Source organism: Ursus americanus, chromosome 24 (genome assembly GCF_024610735.1).
Source record: "Ursus americanus isolate L20-20 chromosome 24, mUrsAme1.1.p, whole genome shotgun sequence".
In the NCBI taxonomy this organism is placed as follows: Eukaryota; Metazoa; Chordata; class Mammalia; order Carnivora; family Ursidae; genus Ursus; species Ursus americanus.
The window spans coordinates 38,832,173-38,853,487 of NC_142150.1; the positions used below are offsets into that span (position 1 = coordinate 38,832,173).

General features: G+C 54.1%; 1 protein-coding gene and 2 long non-coding RNA genes across 5 annotated transcripts in view; 1 reads left to right on the forward strand and 2 right to left on the reverse strand.

The window, feature by feature from the left end:
• Positions 1–674: 674 nt before the first annotated feature.
• SLC22A8 (solute carrier family 22 member 8) lies at positions 675–18,401 on the reverse strand. Of its 3 annotated transcripts, none has more exons than XM_045793721.2 (11): positions 18,321–18,401; positions 17,244–17,618; positions 7,488–7,591; positions 6,791–6,945; positions 5,966–6,134; positions 3,826–3,949; positions 3,521–3,636; positions 2,364–2,578; positions 1,562–1,670; positions 1,211–1,414; positions 675–1,122 (listed from the first exon to the last, which is right to left on the reverse strand). In XM_045793721.2, exons 2-11 carry the CDS (start codon positions 17,577–17,579, stop codon positions 1,023–1,025), a joined length of 1,632 nt encoding a protein of 543 aa, XP_045649677.2. In that variant the 5' UTR covers positions 17,580–17,618; positions 18,321–18,401; the 3' UTR covers positions 675–1,022. The 3 variants fall into 3 exon arrangements, with proteins under 3 accessions (XP_045649677.2, XP_045649676.2, XP_045649678.1); XM_045793720.2 differs by having other exon boundaries at positions 3,826–3,994; XM_045793722.2 differs by lacking the exon at positions 3,521–3,636 and having other exon boundaries at positions 3,826–3,994.
• Positions 7,956–16,800, reverse strand: LOC148107886 (uncharacterized). The gene is made up of 2 exons (XR_015721450.1): positions 15,050–16,800; positions 7,956–13,173 (listed from the first exon to the last, which is right to left on the reverse strand). It is a non-coding gene; the product is annotated as an uncharacterized LOC148107886 (long non-coding RNA).
• Positions 13,208–21,315, forward strand: part of LOC148107887 (uncharacterized) — a 37,205-nt gene continuing 29,097 nt past the window's right edge. The window contains exon 1 of the long non-coding RNA XR_015721449.1: positions 13,208–13,385. This is a non-coding gene — a long non-coding RNA (uncharacterized LOC148107887). The remainder of the gene's footprint in view (positions 13,386–21,315) is intronic.

Below are 21,315 nucleotides of genomic sequence, written 5' to 3' on the forward strand. Positions count from 1 at the left end.
CGGCATGGGCCTGGAACGTGGATCAGAGACCTGGGGCAAGCAGGTGGATCGGATCGGGCCTGGAGGAGCGCAGGCTTCTGTCTGCAGTGGGCTTGTCTCGTCCTCTGCTCACACGCACGCTACATGCACACAGGGTATTTCCAAGCACAGGACTTGCTATGGACTGTATTGCGGCCTTGCCCAAATTTCTATGTTGATGCTCTAACCTCCAGTGTGATGGTAATTGGAGGTGGGGCCTTTGGAGGGTAACTGGGCTAGATGAGGTCATAAGGGTGGGGCATCATGGTGGGATTAGTGTCCTCAGAAGAAGAGACAGCAGAAACCTTGCTTTTCTTGCACTCTCCGTCTTAAGTGAGGACACAATGAGAAGGTGGCCGTCTGCAAGACAGGAAGAGGGCTCCCACCAGGGACTGAGTCTGATAGCACCTTGATCTTGAACTTCCCAGCGTCCAGAACTGGGAGGAAGACACGTTTGTCGTTTAAGTGGTCTGTCTGTGGCATGTTGTTGTTGCAGCCTTGGTGTATATGTAGCTCTGAGCACTCACACGTGTGCACACAGGTTCCCATCAGCCCAGCCTTTACGCATCCATGTGCCTATCCCTGCATGCAACACACATGTCCACGTGGTGGCCTAGCCCCTTCTCCATGCCACCACCATTCCTGAGCAGTGTGGCTTGAGTTCATTGCCATTTATTGAACCCTCCCATCGAAGAAAGAGGTGGGGAGCAAGAAAGGGAAGCCGTCTTTGTTTACGGTTGAGCCAGGGGGCCTGAGGGGACCTCAGGGGAAGGGGGCTGGAATAATGGGGGAAGGTGGCAAGTGGGGGAGGGCCGGACAGGAGAATGGCAAGGCCTGGGCTGAGGGAGGATGAGGACAAGGGTAGGGCATGGGAAGGCCTGTGGCCAAACCTTTGGGCTGGAGCATAGACCAGCTCAGGGCCCCCCAAGGTGCCCTCAGAGCCCAGAGGCAGGCGAAGAATTGGCTAGGATTCCTTTCTGGAGGGCAGGGAAATTTCGTTGCCCTCAGCTGGGGTCCAGGCCTGGTCCACAAGGCTGCAGAGGGATCCTCAGGGATGCTTTTTCCACTTCTGGTTCCTGCTTTGGTTTCTTTGCCCAGCAGGACCTAGGGAGAGAGATCTCAGGAAAAGCCCCGGGTCTGGACCTGCTTCCCCAATGAGGAGTTCCCCTGGGACCAGAGGCAAGGGACTGACCACGTTTCTATGTCTTCGATAGTCTCTGGCAAGGGCTGATTGAGGGTCTCAGGCAGGAAGTAGGCGGCACTGCCTCCAAGGAGGGTGACGGTCCCAAATATAGCATTGGGGATGAAGGGCTGCAACTCCCCTGTGATTTTCACCAGCGGAGCCATCATGCTTCCTACACGGGTCCACATGTTGCTTATGCCCATACCTGTTTGCCTTGGGAGAGTCCAGAGCAGAGATTGGCAGCCTGTGCGCAGTTCTCAAAGGATAGCTCTGGGACCCCCTGGGCCGGGGCAGGAGGACGCCACAATCCCACCTGACCCCGTATCCTTTGGCTGGGCCAGTCCCAAGCCCAGCACCTACCGGATGACTGTGGGGTACAGCTCGGTCGCGTAGAGGAAGAGGCAGCTGAAGGAGCTGGACAGGCAGCCCTTCCCAAACACAGCCAGGACTGTCCTCAGGGTCGGCAAGTCTGCACCGGGAAGAAAATGCGATGGGCCTTGGGCTCAGGAGCACCTGAGTGTTCTCCCTTCTCAGTGGACTTTGTCTCCCTTTTTGCTTTGGCTGCTGGAAAGCTCAGATCTAAATTTAAAGCTGAGTAATAGTCCCTCTGCTATTTCTAGTGCTTTGCAGGCTGTCCTGCTGCATTTGCGTTTCTCCCTGGCTCTGATTCCCTACTCCCATATTTTGTTGTATATATGCTTGTCCTAAAATAGCTCAAGTTCTTTTGGAAGGATATGGGTGTATCAACACACAAACATCCACATAAAAGTGGCTTTTCCAGGGTCGTGGTGGGCGTAGGTTGTGGGGTCTTCCCCAAGCACTGAGTTCTGTGGTTTTCCCATGCCAGCTTGTCTTCTGTAGCGATGTTACCAGGCCATGCCCAGTTCCTGAGCAATCCTTCACACTGGCCAGACACCACCATACTTTGCCCAGCCTGAGTCAGATCTGGAAAAGAGCTTTGATATCATCCAGCCCAACTGAGTCATTTTCTAGATAAGCCCCAGAAAGCGCAGGGACCAGCTCAAGGTAACACAGAGAATTAGGAGCAGAGCCTCAGAATTGGGGTCCTAGGCACCCCACTTCCCAGCCTGTGGCAGCCTGTGATGCCCACAGACATGCTGGGCCTCTTCCAGAGGGTTCTGGCTTGGCCCTGGCTGCTCACCTGGGGGCACAAAGATGAGAGCCAGGATGAACCCCCCTGCCAGGAGGAGAGTACTGGCCTGGGTGATGTGTCGGCCCAGATGGTTTATGGAGAGGATGGTGATGAACTTGGCGGGGATGTCGATCCCACCAAAGATGAGCTGGAGGATATAGAGGTTCACTCCAAATTCTTCCACACTCATGGCCAGGCTGTAGTAGCCAAAACCAGTGGAAAACCTGAGGGGAGGGGAGTGATTGATTGGCACCTGCAGCCAGACTGGGGTCTCTCCCCAAACTGGTCATTGGGTCATCGGGATGATGACCCAATAGTTTCATTTCTTATCCCAACTGCGGCTAATCGGTAGGGGCTGCTGGAGAGCTGTTTTGAGCTCTCTGAGGTTGTGTCTGGGCTCAGTGCTGGGATGGATTGGTTATGTCTGACACGGGCATGGTCTAGGGTGGCAAAGAAGCCACATAATTGACTCCAGAGAATATCAGAACTGGCGGGACTCTGGGAGACCAAAGGAAGTAGTAAATGATCCCTCTTGGTTGGGTAATAGTTTAACATCTAGAATGGGAGAGGTGAGAGTCAAGTTGTGCCCCTAGGTCAGATGCCTCCCCTTTCCCTCTCAGAATCATGGGATCCCTTTTGAAGTCCCTGGACGTATTGGACCCTATTCATGTACGGATAAAGAAGGGTCTCAGAACCAGGTCACAGAAAGGGCTTTGCAGGAGCTGTAGAATGTCAGACAGAAGAGAAGACTTGGAGAAGCATGCTTTCTGTCTTCAAGCCCTGAGGGCCAGCCTCGCTCTGTGGGGTCCCAGAGGGCAGAGCTGGACCAGTGGGGGAAGTGATGAAGAGGCATAGAATGGGGACACTGCCATGGCAGGGATGTGAGCTGTGAGCTGCGAAGGGGTTTGGAGCATTTGCCTGTGGGTGGGATGGGTGTGACCTGACAAGGAAGCAGACCCTGATGGCCAGAACTAGGTGTGTGGCAGGGACACAGGAGATTTATTTCCAGGGTTGGGGCTGGGTTGGGGCAGCCCAGGGAGGGGATCTCTTGACTCTTCTTGCAAGTGCCCTAGGCCTTCTCTTTAGGAGAACCTGCCAGAAGCCTTGTTCATCACCCCTGTTTGGCAGAGGTGCTAGGATGTGGGCAGCAAGGGGTGGTGGGTTACCAGGCCATAGAAAGACAGAAGGTCACACGGCGCATGTTGGGTGTCCGGAACAGGTCAGCTATGCTGTACTTGGCCTTGGCCAAGGAGATCTCCTTCTGCATACTGATTTTGAGATCCTTGGGGCAGAGGAAGGGGGGGGGGTGCCATTAGTGATCAGCTGGTGGGCAGGAGGAAGGAAGGAGGGAGGTGCAGGCATCTCTAGGGGACTTTGCTTGGGGCATTGGATGTGATGTTGGCTTGTGAGCAGGGAAACAGAGGCAAGAGGAGGGTTCCTGCTCCAGACTATAATCCCTCTCGGCTCCTACCTCCACACTGAGTTTTTCTCCTTCTTCCTTCTTGCCATTGAGGGCAGCCATCTGCCGGAGTATTTTCAGGGCTTTTGAGAATTTTCCAGATACGACCATCCAGCGTACAGACTCTGGTATCCACCTGGGTGCCAGAACCAAGTCACAGTGACTCCACCCATGCCAGAACCTTTTTGGAGGGGCCGGAAGAACATCAATATCAACAGGGCCCAGGGGTAGGAGGTCCAGAAACCTGAGCTGTTTTACTGCAGATTTCGTGAAATTTGAACTTGGCCAAGCTTTGCACCTGGACTGCCTGCAGCCAGCACAAATTCTAGCATTCTCTTCTTCCCCTTCCAGAAGAGCCTTTCCTCTGCCCCCTACCTGAGCTACTTGTTATCGTTGGGTGTCTTCCTTAGCTAGGAGCCTTGGGCCTAGTCCAAGGCAGGTGGATCCTGGGGAAGGGACGGCATGTTCAAGGCCAGACATCTGGACGATCCTGTACATTCATTCCCCCAGCCTTCCTTGGACTGCACCCCAGGATGAAGAAGGGGCAGGCCTGCAGTCCTGGGGCCGCTTGAGAAGGTGGCTCAGGTTAGGGTTATGGCCTTGGGGATGGGTTTGAGGCAGAGGACCAATTCTGCTGTAGTAGGGTTGCAGCATGAGGTCCTGGGATTGGCGAGTGGGGAGCTGACCTCCCTTTCCCCACCTCCAGCTGTACTTTTGGGCTTGGTTTGCCCTGAGCAGACCCTGAGCGTCACTAGGCAAAGAGGAACAGAGGAGGAGGAGGTGCGGGGAGAAATGAATGATATTTTTAAAAGTTCTCTCTGCGGGGGTGGAGGGGGGTCAGCTGTGGCTGTGCCTCCACAGGGACCCAGGGCTTGAACTCCATCCTCCCCTCCCCGAGATTAGTAACAGTGGCTCCCAATCAGTGAGTCTTCCTGTGGAGCAGGCACTCAGGACCCTGGGTGATGGGTATTATTATCTTCATTTGCTGAGGAAAATCTTGAGGCTAAGACTGGGTGAGGCTTGTCCTAAATCCCAGGGGAAGGGGCCTGAACTCTTGACTGTTCCCTGCTGACCCTCTGCCCTTATTTCCTCCCTACTCACTGCTCCTTGTCGGCTTCCATCCCAGGCTGTGAACATTCACTGGCTCTACCCTGGAACCTCTGACCACCTCTCTTTCTGCAAGATTGTCCATCCCCTTCTAGAAGATTCTATTCTCATTTTCAAATGGAGGCCCATCCCAGTTCTGTCTTTTTGTGTAACCCTGGGAGACAGCTTCACTTCTCTGAGCCTTGTTCCCTCATCTGTCAAGTGAGACAGCGATGCCTCCTTCACACAGAGATGCTGTGAGGATCGGGATTATTTAGGTCGATGCCTAGAACAGGGCCTTGAACATAGTAAGTGCTCAGTAAAGGGTCACTCTCTGTCTGACTCTTGATCTCAGCTCAGCTCTTGATCCCAGGTTCTTGAGTTCAAGCTCTGCGTTGGGCTCCACGTCCAGCATGGAGCCTACTTAAAAAACAAAAAAACAAATTACATTTTGGAGATTCAGTTCCTGTTTTCAATGTGTCCTTAGGTTGGACGTGATGATTGTGAGCTCTTGACCTATTTGGGGTCTCTGACCCAGACACGTCGATTCTCCCAGGTCGCCAGGTTTGGGCTTTCTTTTCCTTTGTATCTCAAATCTAGAAGTCCCCAAACCCTGTGGATTTGTCCTTCAAAATGCCTCTCAGACTTGTCCCCGAGGCTCCTCCTGCCCACACAGTCATGTCCCTTCTCTCTCTCATCCCCACCCACTTGGGTCCGTCCTTGTGTCACAAACAGAAGCTTGGTCAGGTCTTTCCACACTGCAGACACGTTCAGAGGCATTCTCTGTCCCTCCCCAGAAGCAGAGGCTCCTTGGCTTTCTGTGCTCTCCACAGCCTGGCCCCGTGCCCTGCATCTCAACTTAGCCCCTTCCTCCACCGAATGCCCCCCGGACACCTGCTCCTGCAGCACACCTTTGTGTATTAATTCCTCCTCCCTGGAATGCCCTTCCCGACTCTGGGACAGAGGTGTCCTGGGAGAGAGTTCAGCCAGCCTGGTCAGACACGGATTCCCCCTGTTTGGTCCCGGCGGGAGTAAGGAGGAAGATGAAGAGGAGAAGACCACATACCAGGACAACAGGAAGAAGGCCAAGAAGGGAATGGACACGGTTAACTGTAGCCAGCGCCACTGGGGGATGGCATAGGCCAGGCCAGGCAGAATGAACTGGCCACAGGTATAGCAGTAACCCAGTACAGTTGACATGATGGCCCGCATCTGGATGGACACGCACTCGACATCTGCAGGAGGAGCCCGAGGACCAGATTAAGATCGTGCTGGGCCCTGGGCCACCTTCCCATGAAGGGGCACCAGCTCCTACCCACCCCCCATCAGCTACTTAATCTGACCCTGGTCCTAAGGGTTCATTGCCCCCATTTTACAGATGTTGTGACTAAGGCTCAAGAAAGTAGGACTCAAACTTAGGTCTGTCTGACTTCCAAGCCCACACTCTTTTTCTTTTTTAAGATTTTTTTAAAAATTATTTTTAAGTAATCTCTATACCCAACATGGGGCTCAAACTCAACCCCGAGATCGAGTCACGTGCTCTACCACTGAGCCAGCCAGGCACCTCCCCCAAGCCCACACTCTTGACTGTCTCTCCAGAGGCAAATGACTTCCCTTATTTTGCCTCAGTGTCCTTCTCTGTAAAATGAGGACAACAGTGTCGCCTCCTTGTGTGTGTGGACGGAATGGGATCATGTCAGGCCCGGGGTGGGGGAGGGGTCCTCGGTATTGATTACTGTTGTGGTTATGCTCAGAGGGGACCTCTGAGATCCTGAGAAGGGCAGCACCTGATGGGACCAAGGTCCCAGGGATCCTGTGCTGAGCCAGGCCCTTGGCTTCAGGCCGGGGTCCCCCAACTCCTGTTCCTCTGCCCCTTCCCCCTGTGGCTCACTCAAGATCGAGGTGCTCAGGACAATGCCTGAGATGCTCCAGCCACTCAGGAAGCGGAAGACCATGTAGACGGAGAGGCTGGGGCTGAAGGCCGCTCCAGTACCACTGGCCGCCAGCAGCAGGTAACAGCAGGTCAAGATGGGCTTGCGGCCAAACCTGGAGCTCAGAGGAGAGGAAGGACTGGGTTAGCCATGGTGCGCTAGCTGAGACGGTGACTCTGCAGGTCTTGGGGCAAAGGGTCAGACCCTCCACCTTCCAAAGGGCTAGGCAGGGCATGTAACTCCCTCTTTAGACAGAGCCTGACTGGTAATTGCTATTTTGTTGGCAGGTTTGCAGTTAGAGGTTCAAGTTAATGAGTGATAGCCTCTACCCCCAGCTGAGCAGCCTGAGCAGAGGTCAAGGGACTCCCCACCTCCGAACAGTCCAGGCACCCCACCTCCACGGCCGCACAGCCACTACACCGTGTCTAAAAACCTTGAGGCTTTCCCTAGGGTCTGAGGAGGGCTTTGGGGCAGAAAGAAGGCTGTGCCCCAAAAGGGATTAGGATTTGCCTAAGGCCACAGAGTAGGGATGGTACTTCCTGCCTCCCCTCCCCACCCCCAGCTCTTTGCCTCTTGGGAGGGGGATGCATAGATTGTCAGAGTGACATGGGATGTCTCCATAGGTTGTGCCTCCCCTCCGGAGCCCCCATGTCTCACCTGTCCGACAGGTCTCCCAGCACGATCCCCCCAATCAGTGTACCCGCCATGAAGACAGACTGGGCCACCTCCTTCAGTCTGTTAGAGTCACACACCAAGTCCCACTGTACAGGAAAAAGGTCGTGTTAGCCTGTCTCGGTCCAGACCGGTCCTCCCAGCCAGGCTCAGCCTGAGCCCCACAGTGCCCGCCCGCTCCCGGCGGCCTCACCTGACTTCCCGAGCCTGGACCCCACTCCCAAGTGCCAGTTCTGCATTCAGCCTGGCCCGGGTCTCCTTGGGTCTGCCTGTGGCTCTTTGGGTCCCTGACCCGTGGTGCGTTAATGACAGTTCCTCTCCGGTGCGCGTGGCTTGTAGAGCCTGCTTAACTGTCACTTCCAGGTCTATTCTCAACTCCTGCCCTCGTCCCTTCCGAGCTTGCCTGCGCCCTGTGCAAGGTCAGGGCTGGCCTGCAGCCTCAGTCTCTCCCTCTCCTCCATGGGGACACCGGTCTATGGTTGACATCTCGCTCCATCCCATATCCTCTGTCTTTGTCTCTCAGGTCTCTCCTTCTTGGAAACTCCGTCGGTCCACATTCACTTTGTTTCTCCCTTCCCTTCAAAGCTGAATCTCTGGAATGAGAAGCTATACTTGCTGTCACCCTAGCCCATCTCCGGCTCATTGCTCAAGGCCGCACCTGCCCCTCCACTGGCTCGCCAAAGCCGCCCATGATGTCTTTTTCACTAAGCCCTCTGGAACTTTCTGTAGCCTTCCCTGCCCTGACTGTTGGCAGGCCTTGACGTTGCTGATGCTGACCTCTCCCTCCCCCTGGTATTCAAATTTACCAGATTTACCACTCCTCTTCCTCCATGGGCTCCTTTCTCTCTATACCTTAAAGATTCCCCTGGGCTCTTTCTGAATCTTTCTCTCTTTTTATCCACTTTCCTGAGGAAATGTCCCCTGCTCCTATGGCTTCAATTTCTATCTTATGAGGAAGACTCCAATCCATATCTTCAGCCCAACCTCTCTTCTGGCCTTGAGACCAGTCGATTCAGCTGCCTTCTTGAAAATTCTACCTGGATGATGTCTCACGGTCACCTCAGAGTCAACGTGATTTGTCACCCACTCCTTGTGGCGTCTCAATCTCAGTGGTTAGGAGCCCTTCCCTTGCCTCATCCTTCTCCAGTGCACCACCATTTCATCCTCCAGTTTCTAACTTTTGAATATTTCTGGAATCTGGATTCTTCTATTTCCACTACTATCTTGGTGCAAGGTTAAAAATAAAGGCTGATTTTTATGGAGGGCTTCCTATGCACCAGGCACTGATGTAAGGAAGCGCTTCCCAAGCTTTAACTTCTTTAGTCCCCATGACAACCTTATTCTAGGGCATGACTATAATCATCATTATCCCCATTCTACAGATAAGGAGACTGAGACCCACTGATGATTACTGTGGTGATCTTCAGACAGGTCTCCTAGCCTTCGATTTCAGTTCCTCCTATCTGTGCTTCCCTTGCTAACCTGAATGGCTTTCTAAAACTTCACTCAGGTCAGGTTCCTGTCTTGCCTAAATCACTCACTGGCTTCCTCCTGCCCTTTGGGTAAAGAGAAAGCTCTGTTAACACAGATTTATAAAACTCTCATGCTCTGGCCCCTGCCTACCTGTCTGGCCTAATCTCCTGCTAATCCCCAACATGCACCCTTTGTCTATCTGTCCTGAACTACTTGTGTAACGAAGTGGAGAATTTTATTCACTAGAAATGTCTCACAAGAATGTTTTGGAAGTGAAACAGTGTGGGGGAAGAACCATACATCCCAGGGAGCTCTTTCCACTTTCCTCTGCTGGAAGCAAGAGGTGTAGGGTAGATGAAGACTCCAGGTCAGCTGTCTCTGGGTGACCCAGCATGGCCAGCAAACCCAGTGCGTTCTTCTGGCTGAGAAGGGAGTCTGCTCAGTATGTGTGTGGCAAGATGGGAGGGTAAAGGGTGAAGGAGGAAGTGAGGGGATGTGAGGAGGAGTATGCCAGAGGATGTCTAGAGAGACTTCTGGTACCTCGTGGCATGCTGTGAAAAGCTCCTTTAGGAAAATCTAAAGTAAAGACCTACTGTCCACCTAAATTCATTCACGTCCCCTCCCCCTTCCACAGTAAGCAGCATATTTCCCAGGTGACCCATAGCTGAGTGGGGGCCATGTTGTTCTTGACAGTGCAATGCGAGAGGAAGAAATGAATGTTATTTCCACCTCATTTGATTGAGAAGCCTTGGTCTGGACTTGAATGCCTTCTCCCTTCCTTTTGGTGGGAATGGTGACAACTAGAGCAACTCGGGAAGCCATGAGTTGAAGATGGCAAAGCTGCTGTCAGTCTGGGTCCCTGAATGACCCTATAGGGCAGAGTCACCCATCAACCTGAAATTCCCACCTCAGAACTATTGCATGTGGAAGAGATCCACTTCTGTGACCTGCAAGCCATTGAATTATTGTTGACTCTTTTGTTACAGCAGCATAGCCTATCCTGATACATCCCACCAGAAATTGCAAATGGAAATTTGATCCCCCCCTCAACCTCCATGTTACTTAGTGCCTCAAGAATGAATCATTCTGCTTGGATCCTGAGAGGGTCAATGTCAGACCCATTTGGATTAGTTTAAGGCTGTTGCCCTTCTCCACTGTCTGAGACCAGATCTGCCAGGTCTTGGTTTCTACCATGCTACTTGCTGTTAGGTACACATTAGAATAACGGTTCCTAAGCCAGTTTCTACTTGAAAATGGAGCAATGTACAGGAAATACCATTCCTAAAATGGGCTTTGACTCATGTTTTAAAACATGCCAGATTCTTCTAATGGCCCATAAATCCCTGCAGAATCTGCTCCCAGATTTATCCCTGTTACCTCTCTGCTCTCATTTGCTACTATTATCTCCCCCATGGACTCCACTAGAGTTGGTCTTCTTGCTGTTCCCTAAACATGTCAGGCACCTCAGAGTCTTGGCATACGGTGTTTTCTTGGCCAGGAAAGTTCTTCCCCCAGATAGCCACTTGGCTTGCTCCTTCGCCTCCTTCAGATCTTTGTGCGAACATTATCTTCTCAACAAGAACCTCCTTGACCACTCTATTTAAAATTGTAACTACCAGCAATCTACATTCCTCCACCCCACTTTATTTTCTCCATAGCATTTGAACCACGAGACATACTACACAGTTCCTTTTTGTGTGTTTGTTCCTCCCTCAAGATTATTATTTTGATGAGGGCATAGTGTTTAGTCTGTTTTGTTCACAAGTCTACTTCTATTGCTTAAAACAGTTCCTGGCACATAATAGGTACTTGGTAAATACTCGTGGGATTGAAGGAGTGAACATTCTACACACAGAACAGAGAAATGGAGAACCTTAGTAGTTCTTAGTGGATACGCTGATGTCTAAATGAGAGGTCATAGGGTCCACACTCCAGATACTACACGGAGGACAGTGTTGCTCTGTCACAATGAGCACCTGTCAGGATGGAAAGTGTCTAGGCGATACACGCAGGAGCTATAACCACATGTTAGCAAGAAGGACTGGAAAAACTTCACTGTCACACTGGAAAAACTTCTATGGCAAACTGTCTACTAGGGAATGGTAAAATGAGGTCTTAAAGCTTGGAAGAAGTGCTTTGTGGTTAGATATTAAAAAAAATCTTGAGGGGCGCCTGGGTGGCACAGCGGTTGGACATCTGCCTTCGGCTCAGGGCATGATCCCGGTGTTATGGGATCGAGCCCCACATCAGGCTCCTCCGCTATGAGCCTGCTTCTTCCTCTCCCACTCCCCCTGCTTGTGTTCCCTCTCTCGCTGGCTGTCTCTATCTCTGTCAAATAAATAAATAAAATCTTTTAAAAAAAATCTTGATTTCAAAGGCACTCTTAGTTGCTCCCAGAGATTTCATGGTTAATAAAACTCACCAGAGCTGATGATAACACTGGTGCCAGGGTTGCCCCGCGGATCAACACAAATCCAGGGGGCTCAGACCTGGGATGTGCAGCTGCTAGGGGTTGAATTGTGTCCCCCGAAAAGATAGATTGAAGTCCTAACCCCTAGTACCTCAGCATGTGATCTTACTTGAACATAGCATTGTGGTAGATATAGTTAGTCAAGATGAGGTCATACTGGGGTAGGTCTGGGCCCTTCCCTCAGTACGACTGGTGCTCTTGTAAGAAGAGAAGATACAGACACATAGGGAGAGCACTGTGGGACAATGGAGGCAGAGACTGGAGGGATGCCTGTCTAAGCCAAGGGACACCAAGGATCATAGACAACCACCAGAAACTGGAAGAGGCAAGAGAGGATTCCTCCCTAGAGCCTTGGGAGAGAGCATCCTTACACTTCGATCTTGGACTTCTAGTCTCCAGAACTGTGAGACAATAGATGTCTGTTGTTTTAAGCCACCCCGTTTGTGGTACTTGGTTATGGAAATTCTAGGAAACAGATATACTGTGTGATCCTACACGTTTGAAGTAGCTGTGGGCTTGCTAGGTGGTGTTGGAAGGTGACTGGGAATGGGAGAGCCTGGCCATGTGGGAACCGGAAATAGACCTGGAGAGACTTTTAAAGGCATCCTGGAATTCTGGGGGCAGGGAAAGATACCTAGAGACATTTTGGGCATGCTTTTGTGTGGTTAGCTGTACGAAACGCTTGAGAAGGCCTTGTTAAGAAAACCTACAGCTGAAGGCTCGATTAGTCTCAAAGGTGTTGAGAGTGTAGTTTACGTTCCTTTGCTTTGCCTTGACGCAGGCTGGGCCACATGGGGTCTGCAGTTTTAGTCAAGTTACCCTATCGCTAGATTCCGGAACGGCATCATGCTGTGTGTTCCTGTCTGCGTTTGCGCTTGTCGTCACGTCCTTGTTCTCGTCATGGGGCCAGCCCTTCGGGCCCTGGAGACAGGACAGGAAAGCTCAAGGCCCAGAGAGGAATTGCAGGGGCCTCGGGGGAACGGGCCTGCGCATGCAAGCCTGCTTGGACCCTCGGACTGAGCTGGGCACCTGCAGGGCTGAGGTGCTGGGGTGTGGGAGCTGCGGGCTACACAGAGCCCACAATCCATGCTCCCCACACTTTCCAGACTTGAAAGAAAGGCCTTTGTTTCCTCTTAATGTCCTAGTAAAGCTCTTTCCGAAAAATTCCGACCTTATCACTGCTGAACTCCGAGAAAGGAATGTGTGTTCGCCTCTGCCAGGAAAGCTTAGGGGATCAGAGGGGGAGGGAGGCTCCTTCCAGTCCGGCCGGACCCTGTTCTGTGCTCACTCCCATCACTGGCTGGTTCTCCAGGGCTGCCTCCTCGGGAGGGAAGTTCCTTGTAATCCTGTTCTACAGACGTGGGGACTGAAGAGGAGAGGGGGGCTGACACCCCAGCTCACTGGCTGGGACCCACACCCGGGCTTGCCGTTTCCACGAGGGGGCAGCTAGGTGAAGACCGTGGAGTGTGGCAAAGCCTTGGGGCCCGGGTGAGCTGGGAAGCGCCGTGACAGCGGATTCCCCTTTACCTGGGGGTCCCCCTACTCTTCTGGTGGGGATAACCCCTCTAACCTCAGGACATGTCTGTTAGCCGTAATAGTTACAACAGCGGACAATTCGCAGGGGCCCTGTGCTCACGTGGTCCTTGCGGGGTCTCCTGTCGTGTGCACACTTGTCTCTTCCTCCCTTCTACGGATGAGCAAACCAAGACTCCTGGTCTTGTGACATTCCTAGTGAAGGGCAGAGTCAGGTTGTGAACTCTGTTGCGTGACCCTGGCTCGCGATCACACGGTGTTCACCGGCGGGGGTGGAGTCTAGCCTCCACTAACTGGGGTCACCTGGACCGAGCTGGTGGCCAGATGCCACGCACCTTTATTACCACCCTCTGCACCCAGAGCTGGTGCATCTGGACCCTGCCTCTGCTCCAGAGACCCACCTCTAGGTAAGGCCTGGCCACCGTTTAACCCCCGCCCCATGGGAAACTGAACCCTGCTTTCCCCACCCCAAGCAGGTGGAGCCGCACACGGAAAAATTGCCATGCTGGGAACCAGCGCCTCGCTGACTCTGGCCACGGACGCTTTCCTGGCTGGGCAGGAACCCCTTGCGTGGATTCTCGCAGCTGAGAGTTCAGGGAGCCAGGCCCGACCCATGCCTGAGAAAAGGGAACAGCACCCTGAGGACTGGTGAACCCCTGCATTTGTTGGGATGCAGATGCCACCCCCTACCTCCCCATCCCCGCTGGGATGTGTCTGGGAACTTGGCTGGCACAGATGTGAATTGACGCTTGACCAAGTACAAAACCTGCAACCTCTGTTCTCGGCCAGGCTCCCTGGAACTTGGCGTGCACCCTGGAGGGGAAGCCCTTTCCAGCAGTCAGCAGGGTCTGAGTCCCCCTGCCGGCCTCTGACGGGGACGTGGCCTCTGTTCAGCGTCAGCTGAGCACTTACTGTACACCTGGCCCAGGGATGAGAAAGATGGGTTGGAGGGGCGCCTGGGTGGTGCCGTCGGTTCAGCGCCTGACTCTTGGTTTCGGCTCAGGTCGTGATCTCAGTGTCATGAGATCGAGCCCCATGCCGGTCTCTGCACTCAGTGCAGTGTCTGCTTGAGATTCTCTCTCCTTCTCCCTTTGCCCCTCCCAATCAAACTCTCTGTCTTTCAAAATAAAAAAATACGCCTTAAAAAAAAAAAAAGAAAAGATGGGCTGGAGAGACACCTTCCCTGTCCTGGAGGAAGCACCGCCAGCAGTGAACAATGGGGCGGGGGGTGCAGGGTGCACGGTCAGAGGGACCGATTGTGAGTGGGGTTATGCAGTCTTACGGAGCCTGATTGCCCGGCTTTAATTCCCGGCTCCACCATTTATGAAACATGGTGGTGCTGTGTGCCAGGCGCCTGGGACCTGTGCGCCACGGGGCTGGGGACCTGTGCCTTCGTTTCCTCATCTGTACAAATGGGACAATTAAGGTGCCAACCTCAGGGCTGTTGTGAGGATTGAATGAGTTAATAAGGGCCAGGTGCTTAGAGCCGTCAGGCACGGGGCAAGCACACAGTGAGGGGTAGTGATGACAGTTACGTCACCCCTCCCTGCACGACTGTCGTCTCTCCGGCTAGCTTCTGTGTTTTCAGGGGACATGGATGGTGGCTTTCGCTCCTCTCTGATTTCCCAGGGGCCAGGTGTACAGCAAGTCACTCATGCATTTGGAAACTTCTTTATAGGTATTGAGGCATCTTTGACTCCCTCCCTGTCCCTCATCTCCGTGTCCGTTCTGTCCCCAAGTCCCATGGATTCTGACTCCCTCAACTCTGGTATCTATTCCCATTGTCCCTTCCACTTATCCTCATTTCCCTGGATCCCTGTGGCAACCTGCTGATGGTCTCCTTACCCCTGGACTAGAAACTCTCCACCAGCCACTCTCCGCCCCGTAGTCAGAGGCATCTCCCTGGAGGGTGATCTGAACGCACAGCTCTCTGGCTCAACACCCTTCGATGGCTCTCTATTGCCTGGGGACAGAGGCCACACCCTCCCCTTAGCATCCAAGCCAGCCCTCCTCTTCTCCAGCCCCAGGTCCGGCGGCCTCCTCGCTCCATGGCTCCCGCTTCCAGCCTTACCCCGTCTCCCGCAGTCCTGACTGTTTTGTTCTCGTCCTGCTCCCGTGACCATGCATTCGGCACCCCACGCTGTTGCTTTGGCCTGGGACCTGCTTGCCCACTACAGCCTGTCCGCTTTCTCTCTCCCTCGTCACACCCAGTGTGGCATTGCTGACTCCAACTGGCCCTCCTGGGCCCGCCTCCAGGCTGGTTAGATGTCCCGACCCTGGGCTCCCAGGGCACCTATCCATTCACTCCACAAATACTGATTTCACAGAGTGCCTCCTGTGGGCCAGGCACTGTTCTAGCACCTGGAAATCCCTGCCTTAGGAGGCTTGCGTGTTGCCCCCTTGCCAGTGGTCCCCCAGGGGTGGCTCTGTCTCTCACGAGAGGTGGGTTCCTGGAGGGCAGGCCGGGTGCACGTGGACTATGACTCTGTGTTCTCAGTAGGAGGCATGTAGTTGTTAGTAAATGTTTGTTTGCTGCATTTTGGGCACTGAGCTTGGCACGGGGGAGAAAAGGCAACTGTCATAGAATCCAGGGTTATGAGAAGCAGTGAGGTCATAGTTCAGAGCATGGCTCTGCGGCCAGATGACTGTGCTCAGATCTGAATCTGCCCTTTTACTCATGGTGTGAACTTGAACGATCTCCTTAACCCCCATGCTTCCGTTCTTCCCTCCCGTCTGAAAAATGAGCTTATAATAGTAACTACCTTACAGGATTGTCAGCAAGGTTAAAAGTGTTAATATTTCTAAAGGGCCTAGAACAGGGTCTGGTGCGTAGTAAGCGCTTTATGTATAAATAAATATTCATGAAATACATGAAAAACAGTTATACAGACTGGGAACATAGAGAGTCTTGGATTTAAATCCCACCTCTGCCAGGTCCTAAGCATAGGTAATGCTGGGAAAGGTCAGGCTCCGCATGCCATGGCCTGGGATTGCAAGAGCCCGCAGCCACAGCACGCTCAGTGCAGGACTGGCGCAGGGTAAACACTTGGAAATGCAGCTCTCCTAATGAGGCAGTGAGGGGCTCATGGTCCCTGAGGGGAGAATGAAAACAGTGGCCTCTCTGTTCACGGCTCAGACGCCATGCCTCCTCCGGGAAGCCTCCCTAGACTCCTGTGGTTGCTCCCTCCTTCCTCCTTTCGACCGCCATAAACAGCTATCGCCCTCCGTGCCTCTCACGAGCGTTCGACTTAAATCCCAGTTCTAAAGCTGACCGGCTGTGTGATATTGGACCCTCACTTCCCTTCTCTGAGTTTTGGTCTTTTTGATCAGTACGATCTGTACGAGGAGCTAAAATCACATTTGGCAGGATATCGCGGTGAGAATCACAATGTCTGCAAAGCACCAAAATGTGCCTGGCGGTTTGCAGATCCTCCCCAAACACCTGTTCCTTATTCCTCCTCCTCCTCCTCCTCCTCCCCTGCCCACCGTGGTCTCCTGACTGGTCTGTCCGTTCATCCGAGGTCGAGGGTCAGACTTACCTCTGTCGGTCCTGGCAGACAGCAGGTGGAAAAACCAGGGAGTAAGTAAAGGGCCGAACGCATGGCAGGTGAACCCATGAGTTACTCTGGGGGTTTTGCGGGAACTGCTCGGGCACTCTTCGACCTTGTGCAGGGTTCCCTCCTCTACACACCCTCCCATCTTGGGACCTTAACACAGGATGGAATTTCCTTCCTTTTCCTTGTTGCCTGGCCAACTCTCGAAGGACATTCTTATTTCAGCTTGAGGGTCACTTCTTCAGGGAACTCTCCTCGGGACCTGCCCCCCCCAACGCCCTCCCCCACCACCTCCGGTCCCCACGTCCAGCCCTAAGTGGCCCTGGTCTAAGGTCACAGCCCTAAGTACTTTGAAGTTGTAATTTTGCATTTCTTTCTGTGGTCCTCCCATCCGTTGATGTTACCCCACAGGGCTGCGGACCCTGTGGTATTGGGGACAGTGCATTTTTGTGTCCTCAGAGCTTAGCACTGTGCCTGTCACGGAATGGGCTGCGTGTTCAGCCAATGTTGGCCACTCTACACGTGAAGAAACCAAACTTTCTGGTTCGTCTGCGTCTGCACCCAGGTCCTTCCTCTCTGCCTGCCCAGCGCCCTGTCCTCCGGTCCTAGTCCTAGGGAGCCTAGAGCCAGGCCTGTTCACCTGGCCCTGAGCACAGCAGGGTGGGGGTTGTGTGTGGAGGGCGGAGGACGGAGGGCCGCCTCTGGGCCTACCTCAGTCACGATGGAGTCCGTGGTGCTGAGGTCATAGGCCCAGCCGTCCAGGCACGGCTCGGTGGCCCCCTGCGTGTCGTTGGGCAGGCTGGCATTGGGCGGATATATGAAACGGAGGCACATCTCAGGCTTCCCATTCGGGCCCTTGGGGAGCACCCAGGGCCCCGTGGAGGCGTTGGGGGGTGGGCGGCAGTGGTGGGCCGGCGTGGCAGCCGTGAAGATCTGTAGCAAGTAGTGGTTGGCCAGGCCGAAGACTGGGAGGCCGAGCAAGACCATGTTCAGGAACTGGAAGGGGCCCTTGCTGCCCACTCGGTCCATGAGCTCAGAGAAGGCCATGGCGCCGGGCAGGAGGAGCCAGAGCTGCGGGCAAGGCACCTGGCCAGGGAGAGGTAGGTACGCATGTGGGTTCTGTGCTGGGCCAGGGGTACATGTGAGCACAGGTGTGTGGAACAGCGCGTGTATACACGTGTACAGATGTGGGGCTCAGGCGTGTGTGTCCACAGATTTACACGTGGATGCATGAGGACATACCCAGAGGCGTGGCGAGGCATGGGGCCCTAGGTGTGGTGTGTGTCCAGGTGCGTGTGCACAGGGGTGTCTGCTGGGATGTGTGTCTTGAGGCTGGAGTGTAAGGGGCAGCTGTGTGAGCTTGGGCGTGTGCGTGTGTGTGAGTGCGTGAGTCTGCGTGTGCTCCGAGAGGCTGCTCACATGTGCTCGTGCACGGGCTGGTGCAGGGCGCACAGCTGGGACCCAGGAGCCTGGTCGTGGACATTGGCAACAGGGGCCGGATGGTGGCGGGGGGGAGGTGGAGAGGTCCCTGGTGACCCTGAGCTGACACGCAGGCTTAGCGGAGCCCGGGTCGCCTGCTGGGAAGGTCTCCCCAAACCCAGAGCCTCCTGGCTTTTGGCTGTCCTCTGGGGCTGGGTCCACCAGACCGGGGCAGCAGAAAGGGCCCAGGCAGGTCGCAAAGGGCAAAAGAGACTTGGCCAGTCGCAGTAAGGAAGTGAGGCCAGACCTTGGGGGTTTCTCGGGGGCATATAGGGGCGGGGGTTTGGGGGGGTCCCCATTCCTCCTCACCTGGTAGCTGCGCCCGGCTGCCTCTGCTGGGGCTGACGGTGGAATGCGGCCGGAGCCCTCTGTCTGTCCCGGGGCCTGGCAGCAGCTGCTGTTTTTGGGCGGTTCAGTTCCAGGAAGCTGTGTGTGCCTTCCCCGGGGGCACTTATATAAGGCCTAAGTTCCCCAGGCTAATGTTTGACTTTCTTTTGAGAATTAATGGTGCTGGCAAGGGAGGGAGCTGTGGACCCACCAAGTCTGGCTTTCCTCAAAGGGCTGCCTCAGCAAGCGGGGGCGGTGGTGTGGCCGAGCCTAGCAGGGTTGCTGGCCAGACGGAGGGGTAGGTGGTCAGGGCGCGCTCGCCTGGGGAAAGTCTGGGAGGGGGTCTGGTCTGAGTCCTGAGGGCCCAGGGTCATCTCCATGCAGCTGGTCTGGGGCCCGGAGTTCAGAATAGCTCTGATAGGGGTGCTGTGTGTGTGGGTGGAAGACTCCTGCCGGCCATCACTTCCCCTGCCTGGTGCCTCTCGAGAAGGGGCCTAGAGACTTGTCTCTTGGGAAATGGTAGGGCACGTCCAGCAGAAAATCTCACAGGTTTCTGTCCCTGAGGGCTCAGGGCTGTCATCCTCAGGGCTCCTGGGAAGCCAGGGCTCCCCTGTCTGAGTCTCAGGCTCAGGGGAACAGCCCCCATCCATCTCCGCTCTCCAGGGACCCCCTCTTCTGATCAGCTGCGTCCCTTTGGGGACAAATCATTGTCCCTAGTGTTTTGTTCTTTTCTCTGAATTATTTTAATTCCCTAATGATGTTTTTCTTGCATAAAACATGGGGGACACAAATAGGCGAAACAAAACAAACTCTTCAGCCTCACCTGAGAGCCAACCCCGTGTACCTTCTGATGTATGTTCTTCCAGACCTTTCCTCCTCAGGGACTTTGGTCCAACCCTCATTCTTTAGCAGCCAACAGGAGGCTCAGGTAACCTCACGGCAGCCCCCGTTACTATTCTAAGCATTGTAAATTAGCAGACGAAGGAACAGAGAGGTTAAGTAACTTGCTCACGGTCTCCCAGCCAGGAAGTGGCAGGGCTGGGCGGTGTGGAGCCAACATCTGCAGAGACCGAGGGGCCACTCTGCTACACCATCTCTCCCTTAACAAGGTCACCTCGGCGGGCTTTCAGCCTCACTCCTGCCTGCCTTTACCTCCCTGGTTCCACCTGCAGGGACTCCGGGGAGTGGCCCCATCCTCTCTGCTCCGGGGGCTAGGGAGGGGCCCACCTAGGGCTCCCCTTCTTGGTTGGGGAGGGGGCTTCCCATTCTCCCCCTCGGCCCCCTTCTCCACCGAGGCAGCGTCCAGCTCCCTGGCCCAGGCTGGCCTCCGCCCCCTGAAGTCTCTCCCAGCCCCTCACCGCCACCCCCTGCAGGGCGGGGTCAGCTGCTGGGGCTCTGCTCCCCACCTGGGCCCAGCAGTAATTGATGTTCTCAGAGTGGCCTGAGGCAGGGCGAGATCCGGAGTCATCAAAGGAAGATTAAATTATGCTCCGAAGCAGCCAAGGGGTTGTTTTAGGAAGGTTTTCGACTGTGAGGCTTGCAGAGAGCTGAGCTGCCGCTTGAGCCCCCCTGTTCTGGGTATTCGCCCCCTGTGAGATTTTCTGGTGCCTAATTGGGCCTGGGTTATCCGTCCGTTCCTGTCCTAGTGGAATGTTGTTTAAAGGAGCCTGGTGACTTCCCGTGGAGGCCACTGGAGGTGAGCCAGGGTATACATGTGCAAGCCCAGCCAGGGGCGGCCCCGGCCCTCAGTGCGTGTGCTTGGATTCACGATATCTGAACAGAGGAGTTCTCTTAGGCCCGCGGGGATTGTGTTATGTACTTGCTGTATGACCTTGGGCAAATCACCTCCCTCTGGGCCTCTCATTTCTCCTCATTAGTTACGTGGCTTACACACACACTCCAGAAACCTTTTATTCAAACAGTATAGTGGGTTCATAACATCGATATATATAAAGCTCAGTACAGGAAGATGCGAGAGGAGGTGGTCTGGCTAAAGTGGGAAAGAAGGTGGAGAGAAAGCGGCCCCTTCATCACCCCCCGCCCGCCCCAGCTCGCCCTTTTCTTTGGCATCTCTGTTATTTTAGAGGATCCGTCATTTCTGCCTCGCTGATACTAAATCGAATATGTTGAAATTAACTTTTTTTTTCTTAAAGAAATGATGCATCTGGGAAATCTTACATGCTAATTGCATTTTTAGCTTGGGATATGGAAATGCGGTTTTCTTTTCTTTTTTTTTTTTTTTTTAAGATTTATTTATTTATTTATTAGACACAGAGAGACAGCCAGCAAGAGAGGGAACACAAGCAGGGGGAGTGGGAGAGGAAGAAGCAGGCTCATAGCGGAGGAGCCTGATGCGGGGCTCGATCCCGGAACACCGGGATCACGCCCTGAGCCAAAGGCAGACGCTTAATGACTGAGCCACCCAGGCGCCCCGGAAATGCGGTTTTCTTACTTCTTCCTTCCCTCCCTTCCTTCCCTCTCCCTTCTTTCCTGTTCTCTTCCGTCCCTTCATCTTTCGTCTGAAGCCTTCCCGGTGTCCTTTTCGCTGCACTGGACTCAGTCAGTGGCCCCCTGTCCCTGTTGGGCCCCAGCACAGGCATGTGTCTTCAGCTGGAAGGGGCCAAGGAATCATCAAGTTCAAGTCCAACATCCTCACCTTACACGCAGGGAGACCAAGGTTCAGGGAAGGAAGCAACACACGTCTGACCCTCAGCTTCCCTGGCATCTCCGCACAGCGCCGTCTTTCTAAATCTTCAATTCGCTGAAGCAGAGGATGAGCCATGACAAGTGAAACAGGGAAATCTTATTTCTCAGGAGCAGGGGGAAGTTTGGGCGTGCTGGTCAATTACGGGGACCATACTGAACTTTCTGTGGGCCATCCACTCTCCTACCCACTCACCTGTTCATTTGTTTGTTCCTCTCTCCGTCCATCCTTCCATCCGTCCGTCCTTCTGTCTGTCTGTCCATCCACCCCTCC

What these genes read in the sequence shown, in the direction of transcription:
- SLC22A8 (XM_045793720.2), bottom strand. Translation starts at nt 17,579, where the DNA reads ATGGCCTTCTCTGAGCTCATGGACCGAGTGGGCAGCAAGGGCCCCTTC. An exon ending in CGGACTCCATCGTGACTGAG is followed by an intron (nt 7,592 to 17,243) that starts GTAGGCCCAGAG and finishes TTTCCTGTACAG; the next exon opens with TGGGACTTGGTGTGTGACTC. An exon ending in TTCTGTCTTTCTATGGCCTG is followed by an intron (nt 2,579 to 3,520) that starts GTAACCCACCAC and finishes CCCTCCCCTCAG; the next exon opens with GTTTTCCACTGGTTTTGGCT.